Source organism: Mustela putorius, unplaced genomic scaffold (assembly GCF_011764305.1).
Source record: "Mustela putorius furo isolate JIRA1106 unplaced genomic scaffold, ASM1176430v1.1 tig00003898_pilon_pilon_pilon, whole genome shotgun sequence".
NCBI lineage: Eukaryota > Metazoa > Chordata > Mammalia > Carnivora > Mustelidae > Mustela > Mustela putorius.
In genome coordinates, this window is record NW_025422047.1 from 21269232 (window position 1) to 21297080 (window position 27849).

Genomic DNA, 27849 nt, shown 5'->3' on the forward strand with positions numbered 1-27849 from the left:
GTATTCACTGCATTTTGCCTTTTCTGTTGACCTTCTCTTTAGGAATACTCTGTCATTTCTGTCCATCTTCTGTATCACTCTATACTCATGTTTTATTTCATTCTCCCAATTTTTCATTAATCACCCCTCAGTTCCTTCCCTGCCCCCATTCCGCATGGATTTTCTTCCTTTCCTTTTGCACATTCCACATGTCATGCATTTCTCTACCCCATACATTTATTATACCCAGCCTCTCCTTCCTTTCTGGAACACTATTCACCTCTGAAATCGTCCATTTTCTGCCCCTATCTACCCCCTTTCAAGCCCGAGGGCTGGAAAACAATGCTGCGCTTAAAACAAGGCAAACTCTCCTGACTCTTTATCCACATTTCCCATTCTTTAGGCTGAATGAACCTGGCCTCTTCCGTCATATGAATGAAAACAGGCCTGTAAAAGATCATGCTGAATCCAAATATGATAATAACAGGGGCCCAGGAACATGAGCTAGAAAGTAAAGAAAAAGCCACTGATACCTAAAAGGAACTAAAGGATGAGAGGCAACCAAGCAGGGTGGAGCTCAAAGTCCTAGAGAATGTCCCCTTACAAAATCAAAGTTGACAGTTAATGGACATAATGGCCCTGACTGATGAAGGGGTTATATGCCCCTGGAAGCCCATTAAATTGATTTCTTGGCCTGTTTATGTGCCTTCACGCACCATACTCCCCACCTCTCCCAGCCCCTTGCTCTCTTGTTACCTTCTGGTGCGGAGGTTAAAATTCTGGGTGAGAGGATAAGGGATAAAAGGAAATTAAGGTGACCAAGGAGAAAAGGTAGGCAGAAGGAAGGTTATGGGAACAAAGGTAAAGAAGAAGCAAGGGAAGTCATGGGAGACAGGATTGCAAAAAAAGGGGGGGTGAAGCAAAATGGGAATATGAAAAAATATACAATGGCAAAATGAGGGAAGGGAGGAAATCAAGTCAGCAAGGAAGAGGTTTGTGGTGGGAAGATTCTGGAGAGGCAAATGACACACAAGAGACCAGAGGTCCTGGTCGGGGAGAAAGGCACATGGCAAAGGAGACAGTCAAGAATGCTAGAAGTTCCAAAGCTTTGCGGGTGAAGGTGGAAGAGGATGCTGTCCTGGCTGTGCTGAAGGGGTACCTGAGTCCTTTGAGGAGACACATCTGCCCCATCCTTCAGACTCTTTCCAGGCCCCTGACCTGACCAGTGACTGCCACAATCATGACTGATAAGCATGAAAAAAGTAGCCTCAAAAGGCCAGGGAGATCATAAGGACTCTGAAGGAGAGGGTATGGAGTCCTAGACAGACAGACACACCACCAGTCAGGCAGCCAAGGCGTGACACATAGTGACAGGGACACACAGGAAGAGGATCACCCGGATAGGAAGAGTCACATGCGGAGACAGTGACACACAGACCCAGAGATGGATGGGTGCAGAGAATGAACGAGGGGGAAGAATGGCAAAATCAAGAGGCAGGGGACTCGTGGACACAGATCAGCGGGGCTACAAGCACCTCGAGACCACGCGTGGTCGAGTGCTCAAAAATGACAGGGCTACTCTGAGAGGGGGACACACAAGAGCAGAGCAGGTGCAGGTGGAGAGTTGGAGGGCCAGGAGAGACACACTTCACCTTGAGTGGAGCAGTGGCCTCCCCTCACCTACTCGCACCTTTCCCAAAAAAAAAAAAAAAAAAAAAAAAAAAAAAAAAAAAAAAGCTCAACTTCAGGCAAAACGAAGATCGAAGATTAAGAGTATCCACGTCCCTTTCCACCCACCCTCGCCCCCAGCATGCTAGCCCATCCGCCAGTCCGCCCGCCTGCCGAGGTTTCCGATCCCGCAGCCGGGGGGGGGGGGGGGGGGGGGGGGCAGCCGAGACCCAGGCCCCCTCCGGGCTGACAGCTCCGAGCCCGCAACTCACCCTGCCTCCCCTTCCCTCCGGGACCCTCGCTCCCCGCACAGCTCGGCGCGGTCCGTCTAGGTTCTCGTTACCCTCCGTCTGTCCAGCTGGCTCCTGGTCCAGCTTCAATGCCTTTTCCTTTCGCCGTCTCTCCCTCCACCCCTGCATCTTTCTCCCCCACCCTATCCTCCCTCGCACACCCCCCCCACCCCTGCCCCCTCCTTCTCCCCAGGCTCTCGGTCTGTCTGTCCGTCCGTATCCCCTCCCCCAGCCCCTTCCCCGTCCCTCTCCGTGCCCTCCAGCGGCAGTCTCCGAGCGCCTCCTCTCCCCTCCGTCTCCAGCTTCCAAAGAGCAAGGAAAGGAAGAAGAGAGAGAGGGAGAGGAGAAAAAAAAACCAACCCAGCAGCATCGGAAATCGATGCACTTACACCTCAGCTGGAAGCAGGGACGGGAGTCGAACCGCGGCCGCCGAGCAGCGCGAGGCGGGGAGGGGAGGGGGCGGCTCTTGGAAGGGACTTCTCCGATGTGTTGATTCCTTTTTTTTTTTCCCTCCTCCTCCCTCCCTCCAGCGCTCACTCCGGGGCGTCAGGGACGGAGATGGAAAAAATAAATAAATAAATTCACGGCGGTGAGGGAAGTGAAGGAAAATAATCAATGCTATTTGGCTGCGGCTGAAGTGTTTTCCCGGCTTCGTGAGGGGGTTTCCATTGATTCACCCTGGGCACTCGCTCTCTCCCTGCCTCCTCCTCCTCGCCCTCCTCCTCCTCCTCCTCCTCGCCCTCCTCCTCCTCCTCCTCCTCGCCCTCACTCCTCCGCCTCATTCACTGGCTGGAGCCGAGGCGTCCTACACAATGGAATAATCAATACCCAGGAGCCCGGGGCGGCCCCACTGAGCAGGTGCAGCGTCCCGCCCGCCGCGGTGCGTGCCGGGAGTTGTAGTCCGTTCCTGCTCCCACCCGCCTGCTAGCCCACGGTGAGTGCGCGCGCGGGACGGAGGACCGAGGGCAGGTCTGCCCGCGGGCGGGGCCACCTTGCTCACTGTGGCGCCGGGTCCAAGCTAGTGCTTGCAAAGGTGCAGGCGCCTTTAAACTCCTCATGTTCTCTTTCCCTCCCTCCTGCCTACAGAAACTATGCCTGTGTTTTGTTGTTTGTTTAAAAGCGGCAGGCCATAGAATAAGCATGGGCTTCTACCAGCTTTCCAGAGCGCCCCAGGCCCACCTTTCTTTTCCATTCCCTTCTTCTGCCTTACCAGTCCCCCTCCTTTCCAGTTGGGTACTAGAACCTTCTTTTCCACAGCAGTTACTCGGAAGTCTCCAAGAGCTTCTGTTTCCTCCACCCAGAGTTGGGTCAGGAAAGGGAGCTTCTGGCTCCTGGGTCTCATCCTCAGGTTATTAAGCTCTCTTATAGTCTAATAATAGCTGTACAGATTTATTGAGTACACAGAACAGTTCCAAGCACTTTCGTGTAAATTAATTTACTTAATCCTCACAGCTAGTCCCATTTTACAGTTGAGAAAATCAGACCACAGAGAAGTTAATTAAGTGGCCCAAAGCCACATGGCCAATAAGTAACAAACAGTGCCAGGATTCAAACCTCGATGGTCTGACTCCAGGGCTCACAATAGCTGCTATAGCCTATTTCTCTTAAAAGTAAAATAATAGGGGCACCTGGGTGGCTCAGTGGGTTAGGCCTCTGCCTTTGGCTCAGGTCATGATCTTAGGGTCCTGGGATTGAGTCCTGCATCAGCATCGGGCTCTTGGCTCAGCAGGCAACCTGCTTCCTTCTCTCTCTCTCTCTGCCACTTGTGGTCTCTGTCAAATAAATTTTAAAAATCTTTAAAAAAGTAAAATAATAATAATAAAGGAAAAGAAAAGGAAGGAAAGTAAGAAAGGAGAGAAATGAAAAAAAAAAAAAAACACCCTTGGAGCTCACAGGAAGAGGAAGATTTTGAGTCTCTATGATGTGACCATTTATCACTGAATCCCCACCCATAACTGTGGCAGTCCACTTTTTACTAAGAAGGGAGCTCTGAGAGGTTTAGTGAAGTGGAGTAGCGTTTGGAGTAGTAGTCTGAAAACCAAACACCTGGAAATCAAAGCTGAAGGTCAACCCCAGGTCCATCTGGTTCCTGAGTCTGGTCTTTCCTTTCAGTTAATCTGCTGCCTCTGCCCCACTGAATAGCACCTTGTAACTCAGGGAAGAGGACCTTATAATTTAGAGAAAGAGGCTTTTTCCCCTAGGAAAGAAAACTGAAAATCCTTAAAGGGTGGATAAAAAGTATGCCAGTGATTGGAACTAGGGGCTGGGGCCCTCCCCTCCCTGACTACTGGTGCCTGTTATGGGGTGGATGCATCCAAGACATCTCAAGTTCAAGATGTGTTTGCCCCACAGTACATCCCACAGGTCATTTGTTTCCAGAAACATCCTGGGAAGATGACAGATGTTGAGAACCTGGCACTTCTCACTCATCATAGGAGTTGAAAAGAGGCACTGTTCCTCAGCAAGGCACCTCACCCAGAGGGTCAGACACATGGTCTTCAGTAATCATAGTCCTCAGAGAGAGTAAGAAGGACCTTTTCTCTATTTTTTCTCCCAAAGCACTCAAAGGGCCACCCCCACATTTTCCTGTATTTTAGGTGAATGTAAGAGTTTCTCCTACTCCAGACAAAGCCCGCTCAGGGGCCCCTGGCAACTCAGTGACAAATTCCTCAGGCTGGCACTCAAGGCCATTTCCAACCTGGCCTTCAACTGTATTTCTAGCCCCATCTCCTTCTTAAACATTGGCCAGGTGCTCTCCAGCTTCTTGGTCTTTGCTCATGCTTTTCCTGTCTCCATCTGTGTCTCTGTTGAAATCCCGTTATGTCTTTAGTTCCTATCCAAAATTTCGTTCCTTCTCTGACAGAAGGTTTTCAACCTTGCCCTAAACACTCAATGCAGAACGTATTATCCCCTCTAAAACTCCCGAGTAAACTGGTCTTAGTTATCCCCCCTTTCAGCCCATTGTCACTGGCTTGTATTTTGTGGACCACCATTACAGTCAATAAAATCTCTCTGGGATAGCGTTTGGATTAGTGGCTTGGATTTCAGGCCTATTTGTCTAGGAAGTGAGGGGCCTGGAGACGGGACTGAGGCTCAGCTTCTTCCATCAACAGCCTGCACCATCCCTTTTTCCATCAACAGACTGCTCAACTTCAGGTTGAGTCCCGCGGGCTGTAGCCGAAGCTTTCCTATCACCATAGCGACGGGTGGGGCGAGGAAGCGAAATCTCCCTTTGGAACTACAACTCCCATCATGCATCCGGACCCCGGGCTGTCGGGCTCAGCCTGAGGCCTGAGACCGGGAGACCCCCGGGAGCCGGGAGGGGTCGGGCAGGAGGAGCAGAGCGCGGGGGTACTTCTGCGTTCCCGGTCCTGCGCGGAGGTCGTGGACCCCCTATCACGTAGCAGGTCTCTCGCCCGGCCTGTCCTCGGCATCGCCACATCGAGCCTAATATGGCCGCTCGTGCTGGGACCGGCTAGGTGCACAGAGATCCAGCCCCAGGTCCGAGACCAGGGACTGCTCCCGGCATAACTCGCGGGCTTGGCGTGGGCTCCCCTCGCCCATCTCCAGGTCCAGCGAGTGGGAGCCTCTCGGGCTTTGAGGTGAGACCTGAGGCTCCGCTGGCCTGGCCGGTGCTGCGGCGAAGGGTGGGGTCATTGCGGGAAGTGAGCCATTGGCCACCCGGGGTAGCAAGGTATAGAGGGCGAGTATTGAAAGGAGGACAGCCACTACAGTTTTCTGGGGAGCTCTTTGGATTGAGGACATCACCGAAGGTGTAAGGGATTACCTGGAGATCTGCCACTGTTGCAGAACCTTAAGACATCAGAGACAGTCCAGGGCCATCCATCTCTCAGGCAGGGAGAGCGAGCTGTGGCCCCAACACAAAGCTCTGTGACAGTGTGTGCCACATAAATTCTTCCCAGGTAGAGGGTGGTTTGCTGAATCGTCATCCTGCAAGGTTGAGCACCCCGGGGAGGTCAGCAAATATTTATTGATTTACTGATTGCAGGTAGCATGGCCCAACCATTGATTGAGGTGGAGCGAAAGTTCGTTCCTGGCCCTGACACAGAGAAGCGGCTGCAGGAGTTGGGGGGCACCCTGGAGCACCAGGTCACCTTCTGGGACAGCTACTATGACACCCCTGAGCTGAGCCTCATGCGGGCTGACTATTGGCTGCGACAGAGAGAGGGTAGTGGGTGGGAGCTCAAATATCCTGGAGGAGCTGTTGTCTCAGGACCTCACACTGAGTTTATGGAACTCACAGTTGAGCCCGCAATTGTGGCTCAGCTCTGTGAGGTGCTGGGAGCTGACGTCCTGGAGTCTGGAAGTGTGGCAGCTGTGCTGGGCCCACTGGGGCTGCAGGAAGTAGCTAGTTTTGTGACCAAGCGTAGTGCCTGGAAGCTGGTGCTATCCCGAGCTGAAGAAGAAGAGCCTTCGCTCACGGTGGACCTGGATACAGCCGACTTTGGCTACGCTGTGGGTGAGGTAGAGGCCCTGGTACACGAGAAGGCTGAGGTCCCAACTGCCCTAGAGAAGATCCACAGCCTCAGCAGCATGCTTGGTGAGGGAGATGTGCCCTTCTGTCCTTTCCTTGCCTTCCCTACCACTCTTTTGGATGTATCCACTGAAAATCAGCCAGAGGAGAGGGTCTTGGGGTTATTTCTGTAACAGGGATCGTCTTGGCAATTTTTTGGAGGACCGTATGCTTTTACAGAAGCTGTCTAACCTGGATTGGATCCTTCCTTGTCTCTAGTCTCCCCCAATCCTTGCCTCATTTAGTTCTCACACCGCTGGCTGCTCCAAGTTTGCATCCGTCCTCTGCTTGAATCCTTCCATCCATCCTTTCTTCCCCCAAATCCTGTTTTCTTTTTTTTATAGCTACCTAGATCCTCATTTAATTTGTCCCGTTGGCTTTGAGTAAAAAGGCAACAACGTTGTACTTATGTGACAGACAACAGGAGAAGCCATGGCAGATTTCTTTTTCTGTAGACAGTTCATCCATAGAAGTATGGGATTGTGCGTTCCATGAGGCCTTCAAGCAGTGGAATGCTGCTCTCGCTTTCTCAGCAAACATACACTAAGCTGAGTTTCCTGCTATAAGCCCAGCATGCTGCCAGGCGCTAACAATAAGACACTGACTTAAGGTGGCTCCATACCACATAGAGGCTAGATTATTATGCGAATCTCACCCCATGGTTGTTGCTGCTTCTCTCCTTTCCACATCCCTGTTTCTCTGTGTGCTTCCCTCCTTGTGCTTCATTATCAACCTAATGAGCTCCAGCCTGCCTGCATGAGCTTTCATCTTGACTGGGGGCCAGGAGTAGTAACTGAAAAGAATAGATACAGAGGCACCCTCTGTCTTCATGGCATCTGAGCACCTCTTCACCATTTCTCCTTGCCAGAGGAGAGGCTCATGCTTGGCTTCCCAGCTTCACTCCTACCCGAAGTGGCCCCTGTAGGCCCCTCTGGCACAGGCCAGTCAGGGTGTGTGCTGGTGGGTTACAGAAACTTCCTGGGTGGCCTTCAGAATCCCAGTGCTGCCTTGGAAACAACTTTGAGGTCTGGCTAGGAGGGCAGGGAACGGAATCAAAGCATTTACAGCTGTCTGGTTCTCTCCTCTCAGTTCTCCTTTTGCCTGCAGGTGTGCCCGCACAGGAGACAGCACCTCCTAAGGTGATGGTGTACCTCCAGCGCTTCCGGCCTCAGGACTATCAGCAACTGCTGGAAGTATACAGCGCCAGAGAGAAGCCACAGGGGACTAAATCTCCTGACAGCAACTTGGGCTAGGCTGTCACTTCTTTAACAAGGAAGAGAACTCTGGGTCTAACAGGGTTCTTTCCTGGGTAGCCTGTGCCTCTTCCCCAGGCCTCCTTCCCACAGCTGACTCCTCTCTAACTCTGCCTGTTCTTTACCTTATGTTCAGCTAGCCTTCCATGAGCCCTCCCTGGCTGCCTCTTCTCCCTCATCCGTCAGATGCAATCTGTGGGCCGCCCCTCTCCCCTGGCCGCTAAGCAGCCTCCATTGATTTCCGCTCGTGTTTATAGGATTTCCACTTAGCCGTGATCAGTAGTTAAGCACAGGAAAATCCCTTGCCACCCCCCCTCCCTTGGTCGATGCCATTGATTCTGCCAGCGGCTCCTAAACTGCCTTACAGCTGAGTTAGAGATGAGGGGAGGCAGCAGGGATTTCCCTGCCTTGAGGTGTGGGGAAGAGCAGCAGGTTGGGAAAGTAGGTGGGAATCCCTGTTAGAAATCTGGAAGTTCTGGGGCACCTGCGTGGCTCAGTTGTTAAGTATCTGCCTTCAGGTCAGGTCATGATCCTGGGGTCTTGGAATCGAGTCCCGCATCGGGCTCCCTACTCATTGGGAAGCCTGCTTCTCCCTCTCCCACTCTCCCTACTTGTGTTCCCTCTCTCACTGTGTCTCTGTCAAATAAAAATAAAATCTTAAAAAAAAAAAATCTGGAAGTTCTGTTTCATTTTGCTGCTGTGCCCTACTCTGGACCAGATTGTAGAGTCCCTCCTGTGGAAGTTTAGGGGCAAATTTGCTCCCCAAATTTGAGGGTAGAAAGAACCCTTCTTTGTTGAAACAGGTTTCTAAGGCTCAAGGGAACTTCCTGGATAAGAAGACTCTTCCCTTGCTATGATCTGTAAATGTGTTCTATCTCAACTGTACCCAAATATGGCTTTCCCCCTCAGGCTTTATTGGACTTTCATTATTTGTAGGAGGTGAGGGGACAGCACCCTCTACCCTGCCCCGTTTTTTGCGGAGGCAAATGCAGGACCACAGCGCCACCTGCTGGTCGATGTCAGGTACAGGCTCCAAGTGGCTGAGACCCTGAGGTGTTGGGGACACAGGAGGATTTCAGACTGCATGGAGGGTGTTACTGCCATGTCTCCACGGGCAAGTTGTTCACCTCAAAGATCTCCTGCACAGACTGGCCAAAGTGGTTGTAGGTGAGGCGCAGCTTCAGCCTCAAGGGGGCCTAGGAATATGAGAGTGGAGACCAGGGTTAGCATCTGTGATTTCAGTCCCAGGGCCTTATCAACAGGGGCTGGGGTGGGTGCTCCGGAGCTCACCTTCTTAGGGTTGAGGATTCTGAGGAGCTGGGTCACGGGAAGGCCACCCTGAGCTGGAACTGTGTCTCCACTGGGGGCCTGGAGCTGCAGCTGGAAACTCTGAACACAGGAGGTTGGGCAGAGCATAGTAAGGCAGATAGCTGGGCTCAGGCAACCCCTCCACACCCAACAGTTTCAAACCCTCTTCCCATAATTCCCCAAGTGCTTGTCTCTGCATTCCCTTCCCATCTCATTCTTCCTCCCACCCACCTCCCCTACTTAGCCTTTTTTCCTGGAGTGACCAGGCCACCTCAAATCCTGGTCTTCTACAAACCTTGGGCACAGCAGCCTGACAGACGAAGTGGGTGACATCAGCCTCTGAGGTGTTGATAGCAGTGACCATGATTAAGAGCAAAGCAGGGGTTCCAGGGGGTCGAACAAAAGACAGATTCAGCTGCAGTCCTTCACGCTCAAACACTTTGAGATTTGGGATGGAAGCTGGAGTGTGGAAAAAACAGCAGCTCAGTGTATGGGGAAGATAACAAGCTCATTCATTCATTCATTCAACAGAAATTAAGTGAGTGCCCACTGGGTTCAAGGCAGTGCTGGAGAAGCCAGGTACAAAGTGGACAAGAATATGAAGTCCCTATTCTGAGCTTATAGTCTAGTGGGCAGGGAAAAACAATAAACAAGAAAACAACCAAGATAATCACAGACTACTTGGTGCTATGAAGAAAATAAATAATGTCAGAGTAACTGGGAGGAATAACTTAAATAAGGACGCCTGGGTGGCTCAGTCAGTTAAATTAACCCTACGGCTCGGGTTGTGATCTCAGGGTCCTGGAATCAAACCCCATACCGGGCTCCCTGCTCAGCAGGGAGTCTGCTTCTCCCTCTCCCTCTGCCCCTTCTCCTGTTCATGCTCTCTCCATCTCAAATAAATAAATAAATAAATAAATAAAAAGAGTGTCAGGGGAAGGCATCTGACATTTTAGCTGAGGCCTGAAGAATGAGAATGAGCCAGTTATCTGACGTGCTGGGCAAGAGCATTCCATGGAGGGGCACCTGGCTGTCTCAGTTGGTTAAGCATCTGCCTTTGGCTCAGGTCATGATCCCAGGGTCCCGGGATTGAGCCCTGCATTGAGCCCTCAGCAGGGAGTCTGCTTCTCCCTCTGCCCCTCAACCCACTGGTACTCTCTAGGTCTCTCTCTCAAAGTAAAAAAACAAAAAAAACAAACAAACAAAAAAATCATTCCATGTGAAAGGAGCACAAGTTTACCAAGGGCTTCAGGTAAGAGGGTCTGAGAAGCTAAGAGGGCCATGGAGCTGGGAGTGGGAAGTATAGGAGATGGACTGGGAGGCAGCTGGGCCTCATGGGCTAGTGGTATCCAGGAGGGAACTGGCATGAGCTAATGAAGCCTTTTATCTATCAAAATGAGGAAGAGATGAGAGGTTCACAGCATGGAGGAGGACATGTGGACTTCAGTCCTTGGCAAAAAAGGAGAAGCAGCCCATCTCCACCCCTCCTTTTCTTTCTTTCTTTCTTTCTTTCTTTTTAAGATTTTATTTATTTATTTGACAGAGATCACAAGTAGGCAGAGAGTCCGGCAGAGAAGGAGGAGGAAGCAGGCTCCCCACTGAGCAGAGAGCCCGATGCGGGGCTTGATCCCAGGACCCTGGGATCACGACCTGAGCCAAAGGCAGAGGCTTAACCAACTGAGCCACCCAGGAGCCCCATACCCCTACTTTTCTTAAGACGTCTCCTGTCTCTCCTTTACTGAGGCTTACCCGGGGCTGAAGACACACAGGGCAGGTCAAGGAGGTGTACTGAAGTGCCTTCTGAGGAGGGTTCCAGAGGAGGTGGGGGCTGGGCAGCCCCAGAAGTGCCATCCAGGAGATCTAATAGATCCAAGAGCTTGGAAGCCTGCGGGAAAGGGAAGAAGGAGCAGGGCTAGGTGTGGAAGCCTGACCAAGTCCTCTTCCCCCAGGGGCTTCCGGCCCCCACCTGCGGCTCTGTGGGGACAAGGGCTGCTTCCGAATGCTGGGCTTCTTTGCTTTCCTTTGCTTCCTCATCCTGGGTACCACCTCGCTCCACAAGAGGCATCTTTTCCAGGATGGCAGCCCTGAGAGGATGGAATATAGGTGTGTCCCTCTGGCTAGACCCTGGGCTTTTCATAAGCAGCATGTGGGAGGACAGGTAAGACCGTGCTGAGCCCCGGGCATGTGGTGGGTCAGAGCGCCTCTCTGATGTCCTAAGCTGGCATACTGCCCCGCTGGTTTTCGAATGAGCATGGAGGGCTGGGAGCCACCTTGGCTTCAAGGAACTATGGGTGGGAGGCTCTGACTATGGAGGAGGAAGACCACAGGGGACAACAAAACCCTTGTACCCAGAAAGGGGTACCTGGAGAAGTGGCGTGGGGAGAGGGCAGGGGTTGGGTCCTACGCTGCGGCACAGTGACAGTCGCACCTCATGTGGTCATACTTCTGGAAGAGTGCGTTGTACTCGACAGCCCGCTGCTGCAGTTCCACATCCAGGCAGCTCCCGTAGACAGACACCACCTGGCGGATGCGGCTGGGCCACAGGGTGTGTGTGGGTGGGCGGCCCTGCCCCCCAACTCCAGGATGTGACATGGAAGGGAAAGGCCCCACAGAGCAGGGGGACCCCCGCAATACCTGGCTCACAAGGAAGAACCTATGGACTGGGGGACCTGGGGTGTGTGCCTGGAGAGAAACTCTGAAACTGCTGGGCATGGTAAAGGGACATCTATTACTGGAGGCACCAAGAAGAGGGGCCAAGACCCCTTCTTACTTGTTGTCCCCACGGAGCCGGGTGCTGAGCTTCATGAGGGCTGTCAGTGCATAGCCTCTGGTGGCTGGCAGGGACATATGGGACTGCAGCACCTTCTCCAACAGTGCCAACACCTCCTCTTCCTCCACCTTCGCCGGGACACAGGCCATAACTGTGGCGCACCTTGTCTCTCCTGCCGAGGCCCTCCTCAGTGTACCCCTGATATTGGCCTCACCTGAAGGGGCTCGGTTTCCTCACAGCTCCCCTCCAGCAGGAGGTCCCCATATTCTCCAATGCACCAGGCTGCCACTTGTACCAGTGGTTGCTGCGCGGGAGAAGAACGATGCTAAGCCAGGTTCTGGGTCCGCTCCCCACTCCCACCACGGTGACATGCCCTTATGCAGTGCAGAGATTGTGGGGTTTGGAGAGGTGGGGAAGGGAAATGTCTCGCATGGAAACAGTTATGTAAGAGTTTGTCCACTCTCTGGAGCAACCAGGCTCTTTCCTGGCTCTTGGGGGGGGGGGTCTTCTGCCCTCTGGTGGCCAAGCATCAGAACTACATGGCCTCACCAAAAGGAGCTCAGCAAGGGCCAAGCAAGAGGGTCCTTGCTCTGAGGAAGTGATATGTGGTTTCTGCCCACGCTACTTGAGTAATATGGACATGGGAGATAGATAGAGGCTGGCTTCTGTTAATCCACTCAGCATTCAAGGCAGTGGAAACCTGATACACATAGAACGAGTTCCATCTCATTTGATCCTCAACATAGTTCTGAGAGGTAGGCAGGGTAGAGAGTTGAGTACACAGAGCGTTAAGGAGACTTAAATCAGTTATCTGTGGCTGCAGAGCCAGGACAGAAGTTCAGGTGTTCTAACTAAAAACAGGGCTCTGTCCTTGGATGTCTCTGCTGAGTAGGTGGCTACGACCTCCAGGGAAAAGCAGCTGGGCATCAGCTGTAGGGAGCTGGTAGCTCAGGAAGGGCTGGGAGGCTCGGGCAGCCCTGGGTCTGGTGGTGGGAACAGTACTTGGGATATGTCTTCTGCCAGGGCACTGTAGAGGCGGCGCACGGAGTAGGCATGTAGCTCCTGGGCACCCCCAATCAGCTGGGTCAGGTTGGCCACTGCATCATCCCGTACATGGGTGCCTGCCTGGAGAGGGTGAATGAGGCCCAGGGTTCAGGGAAGTGAACCCTGCCCACTCCCTCCCAGCTCTCTTAGATCAGTCCCTGCCTCACCATTGTCAGCACACGCAGGATGGTATCTATATGCCACCGCTTGGTTGGGGCAAACCTAGGGGACATAGGCCTCTTCAGCCCTCATATTGACCCTCTCCAGATTCTATCATCTCTGCCTCCTGGGCACCTGTCACCTCACCTCTCTGCTGCCAGCAGGATGCCTGAGGCACAGTCGGCCCGCAGATCAGGGGGGCAGGATTCCAGAAAGCTCTGCAGCTCTTGCGTCATGGCTCGCACGTTGGAGCTATTCACCAGAGCCAGACTCAGTTCCAGGGCCCGCCTGACAGGAAAAAGAGGTTGTTGATACAGGGTAGCCAAGTCACCCTGAGCTATGCCTCAGGCCCTCCCTTCCTCAGACACCTATCTCCTTAATCCCTCTAATTCAGTGGCTCTAACCAGTGGCTCTCGGTCCAGGTCTTGGCTACCAGGGGCTGGGCCTTCTGCCCTGCCCTCTTGTTGCTCTGTCCTACTCACCGGCTAAGGGAGGCATCAGGCTCCCGCAGACACTCCACCACAGTGGGCCGGTGCCGCTGCACAGCACTGTGGTCAGACTGCACCACACGCAGCAACGATGTCAGCGCCACATACCTGCCAGAGTGGGAGAGGACCCATCACACCATGCTCCTCAGCCCCCTCCCTGCCCCATCCTGCCCTGAGTCTTGGAATAAGAGGCACATAAATCAGGAGGCAATGGAAGGAGGAGGGCCGAGGGCCAGGGGCTCAGTGGCACAGGCCGGCCAGACATCCGGGATGATTACCTAATGTTCTTGTCACTGTTGAGCAGAAAGCGGCCAAGAATGTTGACAGCCAGGACCTATGGGAGGCAAAGGTTGAGGCCAGTCAGGGAAGGAACAACGTGCTCGTGAAGGAGCGCGGGCAGTAGGGCACAGGATCGTGGGTGGGGAGGAGAAACCAGTGACTAGGACCTGTCTGCCTGGCTGGGGTTGGTGGGTGGGGCCGCAGTGGGAGAGGCATATGGGGTGATACCCGGAGGCCGGCTACAGAGCGGATGTCCATGATGGTCAGCACTGTCTCAAATAGGACTGCGTTGCCTGCATTTCGGCTGGTATCTGTGTTAGTGGCCACCTGAGTAGATGTGAGAGAAAATGCAACTAGAAGAGGCTCTGTCCTCTCCTCAGGTCTCTGGAAGGTACCCACCATGTCATCCCTTCATCATCTAACAAAGTTCCCCGAACCCCCACGATGTGCTGGGGGCTACTACTCTGAGACAGACTGTGTCCCCATCCTCACAGAAATCATAGTCTGCAGGGAAATGGCAACATGATTATATGGCTACCATGGGGGTGGACGATCACGTGAAGGATGCCCGGGGCCAGTACGATCTCAGAGCCACACCCCTAAGCAATGCTCACTCTCCAGACCCCCACCTGGGCCAGCAAGTCATTCATGGTCTCACTGCTTTCTTCATGGTTCCGGCCCAGGATCCGAAGCAGACGAAGTATCTGGACCTGAGATGGGTTAAAGATCGAAAGATGGAGGGGTTCAAAGGGTAAAGAGTCAGGCTGAAGAGAAGAATCCAGCACTGAACAAAGTATCGTGAAGGGCCTGGCTGGTTTCCTAGATCTTCCCTGCCCCTCCCCCTTCCCCTGCCCAGGTCCCTTGGGTCCTGGGAGATCAGAGGCACACGAAGCCAGGGGATTTGGTGATGGGCATTTTGTTGTTGTTGTTGTTACCAAACTGGATTTCTGATCTTTAGGCATCCCCCACTTCCCAGACTGGTCTTGGGATGACCTGTGCAATCCTGTGCAATCCAGAGTGTTCGGGAGATGGCCACTAGCCACAGGCTTACTGCTAAGCCCTTTGCTCCAGGGACACAGCAGGACAGGGTCAGCCCACCTGCAGAAAGGGGTCGCTGACTCCAGATATACTGTGCTCTGTGGAGTATCCCGTCGTCACCAGAGTCCAGAGGATCTGCACCAGCTGGGGCACCACCTGGAGGGAGGGCAAGCCTTACTGGGTATTCTGCCTAATCCTCTCAACCTTCAGCCCCATTCCAACCCCATGGCCCCTCTTTTCCTGGCCCAGGGGCGCCCCTTCCACCAGCCCACCTTTCGAAAGTGCTTGAGGGCTGCAGGGCTTCGTTCACAGAGCTCCGTGATCAGCGTGATGGTGCCCAGCAGGACGCCTGGTGTTGAGGGGGGTAGTGAATGGTGGGCCAGGGGCACAGGAGAGTCTACTGCGTGTGTGTGTTCATGTGCACATGCTACCCTGCCCCTGAGGGCTGGTGTTCCCGTCCCATTTTTTCACTTCTGTCAACACCCAGAAGTAAGGCAGGGGATGGGGAACCCCATGGCCTTACCGTGGTGACGTTCATGAAGCAGTTGGGCACAGGGTGGGAGGAAGATGTTGGAGAGCTCGGGGACCTTCCGGATAATGTGCACGGCGGTCAGAACAGCCTGCAGAGATCAAGGGGCTCAGAAAGGGGCAGGGGGTGCCAGGATGGACCTCCCACCTTTAACATGAGGCAAATAGAACAGTTTCCTGTGCCTAGAGTCCTGCCATCTCACCTTCTTGCGCACATAGGGGCCTGGCTGCAGGAGCAGTTTCTCCACCTCAGTGGCCAGGTCCCGGCACATCTCAGCAGAGCCCACAGTGCTCAGAGTGCACAGGGCCAGGCCTTGTACTGCCTGAATCCCCTGGCTCAGGTCACTGCAGAGTCGGGAGGGTGGTCAGTCAAGGTCGGAGAAATCCATGCTTCCCAGTACCGGCATCAGGCAGCCCCCTGGGATTTCCCAGTTCCCCACTCTCCCAGCTCCCTGATTCCAAGTGCTTCCCAGAACCCTCTCACTTCTTGATGCTGTTGGTAATGAGCAGGTGGGCATCCTGCCTCTCATCCAGCAGAAGCATGGCCCCCAGGTAGCCCACCCTCTTGTCTGTGAATCTGGGGGAGGTGATCAGTTTCAGGCACTCCATCTACAGGGAAGGGGGCAGACCAGGAAGGGGCAGGGGTGAAATTCGAGGCACTAACATCCCTTCTCTATCTTCTTTACCCCCAGATTAATTTATTGTAGCACCATTTCCCATCATCCTCCTTCAACCAAGGAAAAAGCTTAAGAAATTCAAAGTTAGTGGGTAGTTTCAAGGAACCAGGAGTCGAGGAGGATGGGAAAGAAAAGGAGGTGGCTTGAATGGGGCTGGCCAGAGAATGAAAGGTTCAGTCCGGCTTATGACCTACAGGGGTTATAATGGAAGGAGTTTAGCGGTGCATGCTGGGAGAAGGAAGGGCCCAGAAACTTTGTAGAATAAAAAAAATCAGGGCACAGGTAGGCGAGGGTGTCTAAAACCCTGCCCCTCAGGTTCCTCATCAAACTCAGAATGGAGGCGTCCCGGCCCGGTACCTGTCCAAAGTGGGCGGGGTAGCCCAACATGTGGACGTAGAGCAGTTTGGCCAGCTGGCGGTGCCTGTGCAGAGGGTCCCCATCGCGGAAGGAGGCGCGGATGTGGGCGCACTCCTTCTGGATCACCTCCCGCTCCTGGGCTTGGGTCTTGGCCCCACGAATTTCCTCGATTAGATCTTGAAGCTTCAATGAAGGCACCACCATCCTGAAGGGGCAGAGCCCGTTAATGAAGAGGATTTTGAACCTCTCGGGCTGGGAGTGCCTGGCCTTCCAGCCCAGATTCGCCCTGTACCAAGATCCCGAAGGACCGGGACCCGCAGCTACCTTTCCCCACGTGGGTTTACCGAATTCCGCCCCCTCCTCACCGCGGGAGGAGAGCCCCACTACGCATGCGTCCCCGCCCCACCTAGCGCCCGTTCAGACGGAGCATGCGCCAGAACCCCGCCTATTCCCCAACACCCCACCGTCCTCCGGCTCCACCTGGTTTCCCATCCCTAGCTTGTCCATTGCTTTCCTTCCGGGGCCCTGCGCTACCTCTTCCGCGGGATTCCCCCCCAAGGTCACAACTCAGGCGGCCTCCGCTTCACACCAGGACACCAGCCCCACCAACAGCCTCACCTGGCTGGTCTCAACTCAGCTTCTCTACCCCCAGCGCTTCCTGGTACGGGGCCCGACGGGGGTTGGTCCTTCGCCTGGTCCTTCCCTCTTCCCGCCCCCGTCACGGGACCCCGCCCCCCTCCTGGGCTGCCGGCTGAGTCGTCTAGAATCCTCTGACCTCAGGCCTCAGGCTTTGGAGTTGAGGGCAAGGAGCTCTTCGGGCGGCAAGACTGCATAGCAGACTTGGGATTCTCCCAGAGGCCTCTTTGTACATTCTCACCACCCGAAGAGCCTCAGGAGACCTTGGGTTTGAAGCCATCGCACCCCAAAGGAGATGACAATCCCCCCCCTTTTTTGAACTTTTTTATTAATATATTTTTTTTGGTTAAATTTCTTTGTATTTTTTTTTTCCTGCAAGACTTGGTGTTGGCGGCACTGTTGTAGTTTAACTTCAATCCCAAATTCCATGAAATAGAAATCAGAAGTAAAGGTTTAGAGGGGAGGGAGGGAGGCAGGCCAAGGAGTAAACAGAGTTTGACTAGAAAAAAAGAAGAGGGTATGTGTGATGGGCATTCCCAGGCAAGGCCATTCCTTGAGGGAGGGGATTGGCAGGCAGCTCTTGTCTGCCTCATGCAGGGGAGGGAGGAAAGATCCCCTGGGGACCCTACAGAGGGGTCCCCCTCTTCCTAGGGCTTCCTGCCCCCAGGGGAAAGCTATTAACAGGGATCAGCCACAACCTCAAACAGGGCTCTCCACCCACCTCTCACCCTGCTTTGACTCCCACCTCTGCCCTGCCTGGAAAGTGTGTGAGAGATTGGCTTCCTTTGATCCCTCTTTCTGTTGTTTTCCCATTTCACAAGATTCGGATGTGACGGGGGAAGGGATATAACCCACTTAGAGACTACTAAACTTGTTACAGCTTCTGCCGCTCTCTGAGTTCCTGTTATCTAGGCTGGTTGTGTTCCCCCAAAACGCCCCTCTCACCCCCTCTCCACAACCGCCAGAGTTGGGGAGTGGGGTCCTAGCTCAAGTGCCTCTAACCCTCTGCGGCAGAAATATCTTCTTCAGGCCCCTTAGAAATCTGATCAAAGGCCACAAGTGAGTCCAGACCAACCAAATAAACTTTTAGGGGGAGAGAGGGGATGGGAGAGGTCAGTGGGTAGACGTGACTGCATTGGACGATTTCTTTTCTTTACACATTGCTCTTGACAAGGCATGCCACCCAGGGCGGGGTGGGGGTTGGATGAGGGGCTGGCGGTTGAGGAAAAGAAGAGGGAGATCTTAGGGAGTCATTCTACTTTTTGTCTCCCTTATCTCCTTCAGGGAAGGATAAAGTTAGGCAAGAACCTAGCTCAGTGCTTGGAGGTGAGATAGGCTCCTCCAAGGTCAGAGATGGAGGCTATACCTTCTCCAGCTCCTTCACTAGGCCTCGCAGGGACACCAGGCCCCTTGGGTCAGGGAGCCACAGCAGCTCAGCCAGTGCCTTGACCAGTATACAGTCATCCCTTCTCCATTTTCTTCTTCCTTTCCACTCAGCTTCCAGGAGACTCCTGGGGACACCAAACCCCCACCCTCATTGAAGTTCAGGTCTAAAGAAAAGGCGGGGAAGACACGGGGCAATGGTCTGACTTAGATTTGTGTGTCTCAGAGAAGAGAGCGACTCTGAGCAAGAAAAGCCCTTCATATGTAAACAATCTAGAGAGAGAGGTGGGGTGGGATGGGGGAGGGAGTGAGGGAGACAGAGACAGATTCAGAATAAATGAGAGAATCGGAAAGGAAAGCTGGAAAGAAAAAGCCAAAGACAAACCAAAGGGGGAGAGAAAAGAAAGGGAAGGAAGAAGAGAAATAAAGATAGGAGATAAAAACAACCAGGAGGAAAAGAGAAAAAGGCAGGTCAAAGAAGTGAAGAGGCAGCAACCGAAGCCAGAACTAGGCTGGGCAGGAGCCTCAGGTGAGGAGCTGGGAGAACAGGAACGCCAGGCTGAGGTCCAGGAGGGCCACGGCTCCCACCACCAGGGGGTTGGCAGCTCCCTAGAGAGACGGGGGGAAAGACAGTCTCAGTCCCTGAGGACCATATCCAGCGACAGGTCCCACCTTCCTGCCCTGGCAGAGATGGCAAAGCTGAAGGGTCCCAGGCACCTCTCCTCAGAGGTCAGAGCAGGGGCATCTCCAACCTTTTTCGGATTGTAAAAACATCTCTCTTCTCCCAGGCAGGGCCCCTCCTTCCCTCTGGCTCCCTCAAGTCAGGAACAGCCCTTTCTCCCCCTCCCTCCACTCCCCTCCCACTAGCATGTCACGTGGCCCAGGCAGAAGGTGCCTGGCCTTAGTAGCAGACGTTGGCAGCAGCAGTCGGTACTGCAGTAAAGCAGAGAGGGATGAAGGGGTGAGGATGTGGTTGCTAGGAAACAGGAGAAGGCCTGGAGTCCAATCAGAGTACAGGGTTCTGGGAAAACTCCACCCCTCCCAGTTTTCTGCCTCCTTTCCCATTTCCCTTCTTCCCAGCAGAGGGAGGGAGAGTCAGGGTAGGGAGGGAACAAGCTTTTCCTTTTTTATTTCTGGGCACCAAAGAGACAAAGTGTGGAGGTGGGGGTGGGGGTGGAGTAGGAAACCAAGAGCTGGAAATTATATGGAAGGAGAACAGTGAAAGATGTTTTGGCTCTCCCGTTCCTTATTGGTAACCTTGGGCAAATTACTTTAAGTGCTCTGGGCCTCAGTTCCCTCATCTGTCAAATGAGGGAGCTGGAGATGAAGGTCTCCAAGATTGCTTGCAGCTCACAAGTTCCCTAGTTTTTTTTTTTTTTTTTTTTTTTGGTGGGATATGGTCCAAGAGTGTGCAGGAAGAAAGGAAGCTGAGTCCAAATTAGAGCCCCTGAAGGGATCAGAGAGGTCTGGAAATGATAAGAGGCAAGGCATTGAGGAGAAAAGGGGCCACAAAGTGGGAACGGAGGGCAGCTCACCGGCTGGGCGGGCCTCTCGGTTGCAGCAGGCTCCTCAAGCTCTTCCATCAGGCACCCGGCCTCGGGACCCCTCGAGGCTGGGTCCCTCAGGACTGGCATGGCCATGGGCTCAGGCTCCGAGCCCCCTGGGGCTCTCAGCTGGGGCAAGGGCTCTTCATCTTCCCCTTCCTCCTCTCGAAGACTTCCGGAGCTGTCGCTGCAGCCTCCAAGAAGTGGGGAACCGTCTCTGGGCCCGGGCCTCTGCATCCCAGCCTCGTCCTCGGCCTCATAGCCAGCTAGTTCCTCTGACTGTTCACCGGGGCCCCCCCACTCCTCAGGCCAAGCTTTGGGGCTGGAGAAGGGACCCCGGTCCCCTCCAGGAGGCAGTGGGCTCCGGCGTGCAGGGGGTCGCCAGGGTTGGCGGGAGGAGGCAGGACTGCTGGGCAGTTCAGGGGAGCCCTCTGAGGGTGTCAGTCCATTTTCGTATACCCCAGGGCTGTCCTCATCCAAGGGTTCTGTGTCGGAGCCTTCTGAGTCCTGCCTGGGTCTGCGGCCTGCGGCAGGGATAGCTAAGAATCAGAGGGGCCTAATGGTCTTGGGCAGCAAAAGCTAGAGCTTTAGTCCGCTGCCTGGGCACCTCCCAGGCTTACAGGCTCTCATAGCCAGACTCCAGGCCCCAGATCTCGAGTCTTCATTACCCTATTTTATAAATTCCCAGTGCCACTACCCCAAACAACTGGGTCTGGCCCCCCACCCTCATCCCCTTGGATCCTCATACCTTGGATTTTTCCATCCCCAGTCCTCTGCAGGGACTTCCTCCCCTTTCCCTGCCCCTGAGCCCCTCCAGCTCCCCAGGTCACCCACACCTCACCTGGGGCCTCTAACATAGGTTGCAGGTCCTGGGCTATCAGTTTGGCCATTCGAGCTGCCTCCACAGCCTTCTCGGCGACACTGCTGGCTGCCACTGCCTTTAGAAGGGCATCTGCCGCCCTGCCAGGGTCCAGGGACAGGAACTTAGCAGACCTGCTCAGATGCTCCAGCCCCCTGGTCCACGCCCCCACCACATCATGTCCTCTGGATGGGAGCTCACCTCTGGAGTACTTAGTCTTGCTCACACACTGCCTGCTGCTCCCCTCCCTGGCCTGGCAGGGCAGCAGGCCTCTGCTTTCCACCCATAGATCTGGGCTGTGCCTGCTCTCATCACACTTCCCTGCTCCTCTCACACCTGCCACTATCATGTCCTGTAGTAACACTTCCCTTCCTCCAGCCGCAGCCACCGGCTGCCCTCTACTCCTTCCCAGAGACAGATGAGACCTCACGCTCTTAGCACACCTCTCTATAGTTGCACCTGCTTGGGTCTTCCCAGCAGCTTCCCCCTCCCTGCCCCCCCTGTTCTGGGCCACTGGCTCCCTGTGCCTGGAGCTTTGCCTCCTTCCCCATCATCACTGCTAACCCCCTTCCCTGCTCCTGACATGACAGATTAACAGGCTGTTTTCCTTTAGCCTCTTCTGTTGTCACACTGTTCTCACCCCTAGGTCACTGCCCCTGCCTCCCTGGACCATCGCATCCTTTCTGAGCTCTGGATTTGGGGTAAGCCTGAGTCCCGCCTTTCTGCTCTTTCTACTCCCTATCCAAGGCACTTTGAGTTTCTCACCATTGTGGTTATTTCTTCCAAGGAAAATCTTAGCTTCCTTCCCTTCCACATGTCCCTCCCATTGTGCCCTGCTCCCTGGGTACAGGCAGCCTTGAAGCATTCTCCGTCCTTTCCCCACAGTGGTTTCCCAGTTCTCCCTCTAATGTCAGCTGTTTCCTCAGTTTCCCTTCTGTTTCACCCTCTGCTGTTAATCGTAGACGTCCCATGGTCATTCAATGAGTTCTGTCATACTGACTGAAGGTGACGCACAAAGAGGCAGAGGTAAAGGTAATCAGTTACACTTGGGCTTAAATGGATCAAGACCCCACTCCTGGCCCCAGGCTTGTTTTATCTGGCTTAGGAAGGCAGTCTGGGTACCGGGGGAGGTACCAGAAGGGTGGTGGTGTTTACTGTAGTCTTAAGCCTACCCCCTTTTTTTTTTTTTTTTTTTTTTTTCAGATTTTATTTATTTACTTGTCAGAGATAGAGAGAGAGAGAGCGAGTGAGCACAGGCAGACAGAGGCAGAGGGAGAAGCAGGCTCCCTGCTGAGCAAGGAGCCCGATGTGGGACTCGATCCCAGGGTGCTGGGATCATGACCTGAGCCGAAGGCAGCTGCCCAACCAACTGAGCCACCCAGGCGTCCCAAGCCTACCCCCTCTTTATGTACCTTGGGAGATATGGTCAGCCACCTCAAACCTGCTCGGTGAAGGGCTTTTAGAGCCTGTTTGCAGGAACCTCAGATAACCCTGTTCTTCTCCCTTTGCGCTGCCAGACTGTATATGACTAGCCTTGCCCTGAAACTAAACTGGTCTCAGGGTTTAGGGCGGAGGATGACGATCAAATCTTGGGTTCCATGGAGTTCTGTCGGCAGCCAAAAACTGCAACACTGACAAGCGGCTGTGTTTTGGGGTTTGGAGGGTGTAGATGAGCAAGTCCTAGTCAGAAGACCCAGTCATCAGGCCAGGTTCAGGCTACCTGGCAGGGGCACCTGCTGCTGAGGCTCTGCTGTTTCCATGGCAGCTGGCAACCAATCAGGTTTGCTAGGCCTGTTGCTGGGGAGACCAACCTGCCTCCTCCCACTGACTGATCTTTCAGCTACTGAGATCAGTTTTTCCTGCCCCTGCCTGTTCCTCATCTAGACTAAAGTGCTCCCTGGTGCCCTGCCCTCCCTCTTCCCTGGCTTAAGGCCCAGACTCTAACCACCTAGACACCAAGATGTAGCTACAGATAGACACCTCTGGCTCAGGCATCTACTTTGGGTATGACACTAACCACCTAGACACCAAGATATAGTTACAGATAGACACCTCTGGCTCAGGCATCTACTTTGGGTATGACACATTCCTACACGGAGACACCTTGGTCAGCCCTTATACAAACTCCCTGAAGCATATTTGGATGTATCTTGGCCTCTGATCCTGTGAAACAGTTCCAAATTTAAACAAAATGCTTCTACTGAACCCTCCTTTTTAAAGAAAATGCAACATACAAAAATTCACACGTATGAATTGTATAAATCAGAGGTCTGAGAACCTCATTACAGATGGGTTTTTGGCTTTTAGATTTGAGCTATCTAATCCAGCACTTAAAATGTGGCTAGTCTGATCTGAAATGATGCGCTATAAATATGAAGTATACTAGATTTCAAAGACTTAGAAAAAAGAGGGGAATGTAAAGTCTCTCATTAGTAATTTTATGTTGATTATAGGTTAAAAAGATCAAATTTTGGATATACAAGTTTTGGATATATACTTGGTTTAAATAAAGATATTACTATTTATGGGGCACCTGGCTGGCTCACTCAGCGAAATGTGGGACTCTTGATCCCAGGGTTGCTTGAGTTCCAGCCCCATGTTGGGCCTAGAGCTTAGTTTAAAAAAATGTAATAATTAAAATCATTTATCTTTTTATTTTTTCACATGGCTACTAGATTAAAAATTACATATTCGGCTTCTATTATATTCCTACTGCACAGTGCTGCTTTAGATAATAAGATAATGCATGGATATGTAATCTGATTTACAGAGAGAAAATTTCATTTACTGGTGAGCCTCCTCCCCTCAAACCTTTATCAGTTAGTTGGGTAAAGGGAGGCAGAGGAGGCAAAGCTGAGAGGCTCTCCTCTCAGGTGGATAGGTCAGCTGTACAAATTAAATCTACCCAAGGCCGGAGGTTGAGATAACATCAGTCCATGGGCAGGCAGGGAGGTGGCTAGGAATGCACATTCCCTGTCTCTCTGCCCAGGGTTGCTGCTCCCAGCTGCAAGAGGAATACTGGGGACAGGTTTCTGAGCCTGTACAAGCCATCGCTCCTTGCTACTCCCACACACAACAATGACACACATCCCCACAAAAGACACTAAGACACACTTATAGTCTAACACGGCTTCCCTCAAATACCCAGACACCCACAGTTACACCCACATCCACCTGTAGCCTCAGATATAAACACTCCAAATACCCAGGGCTACAACTGCTCGGCCTCGGGTCTGCTCTCCTCTACCAGGCCCCAGGCTTTTGGTCGTGGTCCTCCTGTAGGCACTACCTGCGCCCCCCCCCCCCAGCTGTCCCCAGGGTACCTTCTCCACTTAGCCCAGCTTTGGCCTCTGCAGCGGATGCCCACCTGGCAGCGGCGATCTCCTGGCGCTGGCGGGCAGCACTCACGGCTCGACGGGCGCCTTCGACAGCCCTGTCCACCTTCTCCTTGACTTTGCCCCGGCGAAGGGCCAGAGGCAGGAGGCTGCGCACACGCCCCCCGTGCACCAGCCGGTTGCGCTTGTACTTGCCCTCCTCGCGGGAGCCGTCCGGGCGGGTGGTGCGTCCGTAGCCGTGCCGCCGGTTGCCCAGCCACTCGCCCTCATAGCGCAGCCCATTGGAGCGCTGGCTCACGCCGAAGCCGCTGCGCCGGTCGGCGCGCCATTCGCCCGCATACACTTCGGTGGCAGAGCCCTCGATGAGGGCGGGCGGGACTGGGGCCGGGGGCCCGCTGGCCTCGGAGCCCGGGGGTCCTGTGCTGCCCACCTCGCTGCTCACCTCGCTGCGCAGGGAGCCCCGCTTGCTGCCCAAGGAGCTGCGGCGCCCGCCCGCCCGGAGCCCGCTGAGCAGCAGCGAGCGGCGGAAGAACCCGCCGGCCGCGGGGGTGCGCTTTCGGGAGGACGCGCCGTCAGCGTCCCCCGGCCCGGCCAGCACGAAGCCTCCCCGGGAGCCCGAGGCCGGGCTGCCTCCCTCGTCGCCCGGCAGGGGCAGGGGCGGGGGCGGTGTCGGGGGGTCGCTGTGGCCAGAGTCCAGGGAGGTGCGGCGGGGAGAGCGCAGCAGCGCCGCCTGATGGTAGGGCACACTCTGGCGCACCCCGTAGCCGTGGCGCTTCCCGGCCTGCCACTGGCCCTGGTAGGTGCCTGCGGGCGGGGTAGGACGGGGAGAAAGGGTCAGGACCCGCTGCTTCCTGCACCCTCGGCCCCAAGCACCCCTGGAGGCCTACGTGTCGGGAGGGAGAGGTGGGGCAGTTAGCGTGGAGGTTGAGGAAGAGCACTAGGAGCCGGGAGACGGGCCAGGTTGGGTCAGAAGGTGTGGAAGGGCGGAGTGAAGGCCGACAGATAGCCGGAGATCTGTGGGTTTGGGGCGTGCAGGTAGACAAGGGGAAGGGGGAGGGACAGGCAGGCTGGGGTGTGTAAAGGACAGATAGTCCAGAGGGTGTGAGGGACAGGCTGACGGGGTGTTTAAGATAGTCATGTGACAATCAGGGCGATGAGGGGCAAGCTGACTGAGGAAATGTGAGGGGACAGCAGAGCAAAGGTGTTAGGGACAGGCGGGTGGGGGTGAGGGGTGGTGTGGGGCAGACAGAGAGGAGTGGAACGGACAAGTAGATGGGGGGTGGTGGTGAGCGTCAGGTAGACGGAGGTTGTAAGGGCACAGGCAGACAGGGAGGGGATGAGGGCAGGCCGACCGCAGACCGGGGAGAGGGAGAAGCGGGCAGGGGCTAGACCGCGGAGGAAGGCGTGTGCGATGGGAGAAGAGGGCGGCAAGATGGGCGCAGGGGGCGCATATGGGTGGGGGAAGGCGTACGAACAGCGGGGCAGGGGGCAGATGGTGGGGAAGGCGGACGCGGGACAGGCGGACGGGGAGGCGCACGCGGACGAGCAGGCAGACAGACAGTAGTGGGCCGGGCCCCGCACCTCCGTCGGAGTAGGTCTCGGTGCCGTAGCCGTCCTGGAAGCCGTCCTTCCAGAGCCCGGCGTAGCGCAGGCCCGACACGCTCTCCCACACGCCGCTGCGCCCCTTCAGCCCGCCCAGCCACTCGCCGCGGTACGTCCAGCGGCTCTTGCGCTCCACGCCCAGCCCTTCGCGCTTGCCCTGCTGCCAGTGGCCCTGGTAGCTGTGTCCGCCGGGCCCCGTGAAGACGCCCAGTGACTCGAAGCCGTGCGCCCAGCAGCCGCTGTACTCGCCCTGGGCGCCGGGCCCCGTGCACACGCCGTAGCCATGTGCCCGCCCCGCCTCCCAGCCCCCCACGTAGCAGCCCCCGTCGTCAAAGTCGAACTTGCCCCCGGGGGACATGCATGTAGTTGGCGCGGCCTCAGCCCCCCGGCGGCTCAGCGCATCCTGGGGCTGGAGAGCCGGCTGGGGGCCTGCAAGCCGGGCGAGGCCTGGGGGCGGGGGCAGTTAGACCGGGGCCGGGCGGGGGGGCCCCAGCGCGGGCTGGCAGGGCCGGACCCTCATCCTGAGTGGCTGCGGAGAAAGAGGGGGGAAGTGGCGAGCGATGCCCCTCCTCTTTGCCCGCCGCTCCCTGGCCCAGTGGCTCTGGGGCAGCACCGCCCCCCAACCCCCCACCCTTCAGCAGCGTCTTCCAGCAGCTCCTAAGCTTTGTAGGCACGGGGGCTCCCCCACCCCTCCGTCTTTGTAGAGGGCCCCTCCCAGGACTTGGGTCCCCAACCCCAAGCGGTAGTCCCGCTTCTCCAGCATAGAACCCCAAAGTGTCGAGTGTGGATGGCAGTTGCTGGCGCGGGGTGGGAGAGCACGGGGTGGGGGTGGTCCCGAGAGGGGGCTGGGCAGAGTCGTAGGCCACCGTTCCTCTGGCTGCTGTCAGAACCTGTCTGCCCTGTTCTTTGGCTTCCCGGGCAAGGGGGTGGGGGTTGAAAATGTAAGGGGGGGATCGGAGCAAGGTGGGCAGTGGGTTTGGTGGGGGAAAGGATAGGGATGGAGGAGGCTCTGCAGGAAAAAGGCGAGGGTGGGGATGGGCAGACAGGCGGAAGGGAGGGGGCAGGTTACTCACCATGTGGGCTGGGGCTCAGGCTGCCTCCCAGGCACAGCATCCATGGCCGGGTACCTCCACTCCCACCTCGTCCCGACAAGCCAAAGCCCCCTCCCCTTCCGGAGAGACTGCTCCTACCCAGGGAGCGAAGGTGGGAGAGCCGCGAGTCCCCTCTCTCCCCAGCTGGAGGAGCAGGCGGTGGGGGTGGGGGGCGAGGTAGTGGCAGGGGTGGGGGGGGAATGAGAATAGTGGAGGGGAAAAAAATCTGCCTTGGATGGAGATAGGGATGAGGAGCTGGGAACTGGATGGGAAAGGAGAGGGGGCTATGAAAAGGGGGTGTTTTATTATTTTTTTCCTTCTTATGGTTGGGAGAGGAAAAAAAAAATCAAAATTCCGATTCCATCCCAGCACAAATCAATGTTTGCTCCATCCCAGCATCACGGGGGAGGCTGGGCCAGGAAGATTTAAAGGGGCAGGGAGAAGAGAGAAGAGGAGAGGGTGGGGAGAGGAGGAGAGGAAGAAGATACAGTGGCGATGTTAGCAGTTGGGGGGGAGGGTTCCCAGGCTGGAAAAGATGGGTGCCGGCTAAATCTGAGGTGAGGGAGGAGGCAGGTAAAGGGGAGAATGAGAAGCACAGAGACCCCCAGGGTGGAAAGAAATCCTGGTATGCCGGCAGGGAGTGGGGTGAGACCGAGGGTGGGGGGGAGAGGGGAGGGGAACAGAGCGAGAGGGAGGAGACTGAGCTGAAGATGGGGAGGCTGGGGGAGGCCGAAGCCAGGCGGGGGAGGAGAGATGCAGGCGAGGCCAGGAAAGGGCGAGAGGAATACAAAGAAAGAGGTGCAGGGGTGAGAGCTAAGGAGGGGGAGATGCCGCTGGAGAAGGAGGGAGGGGGGAGACCCATTCTGGGGCTTCTGAGGGTTGGCAAGGAGGAGAGAAGCAGGGGAGGAGGGGAGGGGGAAAGAAGTAGATAGAGTGGGAGTGAATAAGGGTTGTAAGGGAGGGAGAAAGCACTGCATAGGGAAGGGCTGGCATGGGCATAGAAATCCAGGCAGGAAGAGCCCAAACA

At 55.2% G+C, this 27849-nt stretch overlaps 4 protein-coding genes across 7 annotated transcripts in view; 1 reads left to right on the forward strand and 3 right to left on the reverse strand.

Moving 5' to 3' along the window:
* The window catches only part of ZFHX2 (zinc finger homeobox 2), a 31094-nt gene extending 28344 nt beyond the window's left edge, over positions 1 to 2750 (reverse strand). The window contains exon 1 of the mRNA XM_004755292.3: positions 2327 to 2750. The gene's annotated coding sequence lies outside the window, so the exon portion shown is untranslated. The remainder of the gene's footprint in view (positions 1 to 2326) is intronic.
* A 2412-nt stretch (positions 2751 to 5162) lies between these two features.
* Positions 5163 to 8318, forward strand: THTPA (thiamine triphosphatase). Its single transcript, XM_004755288.3, has 3 exons — positions 5163 to 5539; positions 5947 to 6498; positions 7579 to 8318. Exons 2-3 carry the CDS (start codon positions 5952 to 5954, stop codon positions 7722 to 7724), a joined length of 693 nt encoding a protein of 230 aa, XP_004755345.1. The 5' UTR covers positions 5163 to 5539; positions 5947 to 5951; the 3' UTR covers positions 7725 to 8318.
* A 299-nt stretch (positions 8319 to 8617) lies between these two features.
* AP1G2 (adaptor related protein complex 1 subunit gamma 2) lies at positions 8618 to 18708 on the reverse strand. Of its 4 annotated transcripts, XM_004755285.3 has the most exons (22): positions 16991 to 17072; positions 16373 to 16577; positions 15823 to 15947; positions 15542 to 15683; positions 15334 to 15430; positions 15083 to 15159; positions 14871 to 14966; positions 14402 to 14482; positions 14001 to 14099; positions 13772 to 13827; positions 13488 to 13601; positions 13153 to 13293; positions 13014 to 13068; positions 12805 to 12927; positions 12017 to 12106; positions 11803 to 11930; positions 11461 to 11565; positions 10999 to 11116; positions 10782 to 10917; positions 9328 to 9491; positions 9015 to 9113; positions 8618 to 8920 (listed from the first exon to the last, which is right to left on the reverse strand). In XM_004755285.3, exons 2-22 carry the CDS (start codon positions 16574 to 16576, stop codon positions 8819 to 8821), a joined length of 2352 nt encoding a protein of 783 aa, XP_004755342.1. In that variant the 5' UTR covers position 16577; positions 16991 to 17072; the 3' UTR covers positions 8618 to 8818. The 4 variants fall into 4 exon arrangements, with proteins under 4 accessions (XP_004755342.1, XP_044923651.1, XP_044923653.1 ...); XM_045067716.1 differs by lacking the exon at positions 11461 to 11565; XM_045067718.1 differs by lacking the exons at positions 15083 to 15159; positions 15823 to 15947; positions 16991 to 17072 and adding an exon at positions 18375 to 18708.
* Positions 18709 to 18763: 55 nt separating this feature from the next.
* JPH4 (junctophilin 4) lies at positions 18764 to 27748 on the reverse strand. The gene is made up of 6 exons (XM_004755284.3): positions 26805 to 27748; positions 25711 to 26260; positions 24162 to 24933; positions 20777 to 20895; positions 19927 to 20459; positions 18764 to 19000 (listed from the first exon to the last, which is right to left on the reverse strand). Exons 2-6 carry the CDS (start codon positions 26087 to 26089, stop codon positions 18917 to 18919), a joined length of 1887 nt encoding a protein of 628 aa, XP_004755341.1. The 5' UTR covers positions 26090 to 26260; positions 26805 to 27748; the 3' UTR covers positions 18764 to 18916.
* Positions 27749 to 27849: the final 101 nt, after the last annotated feature.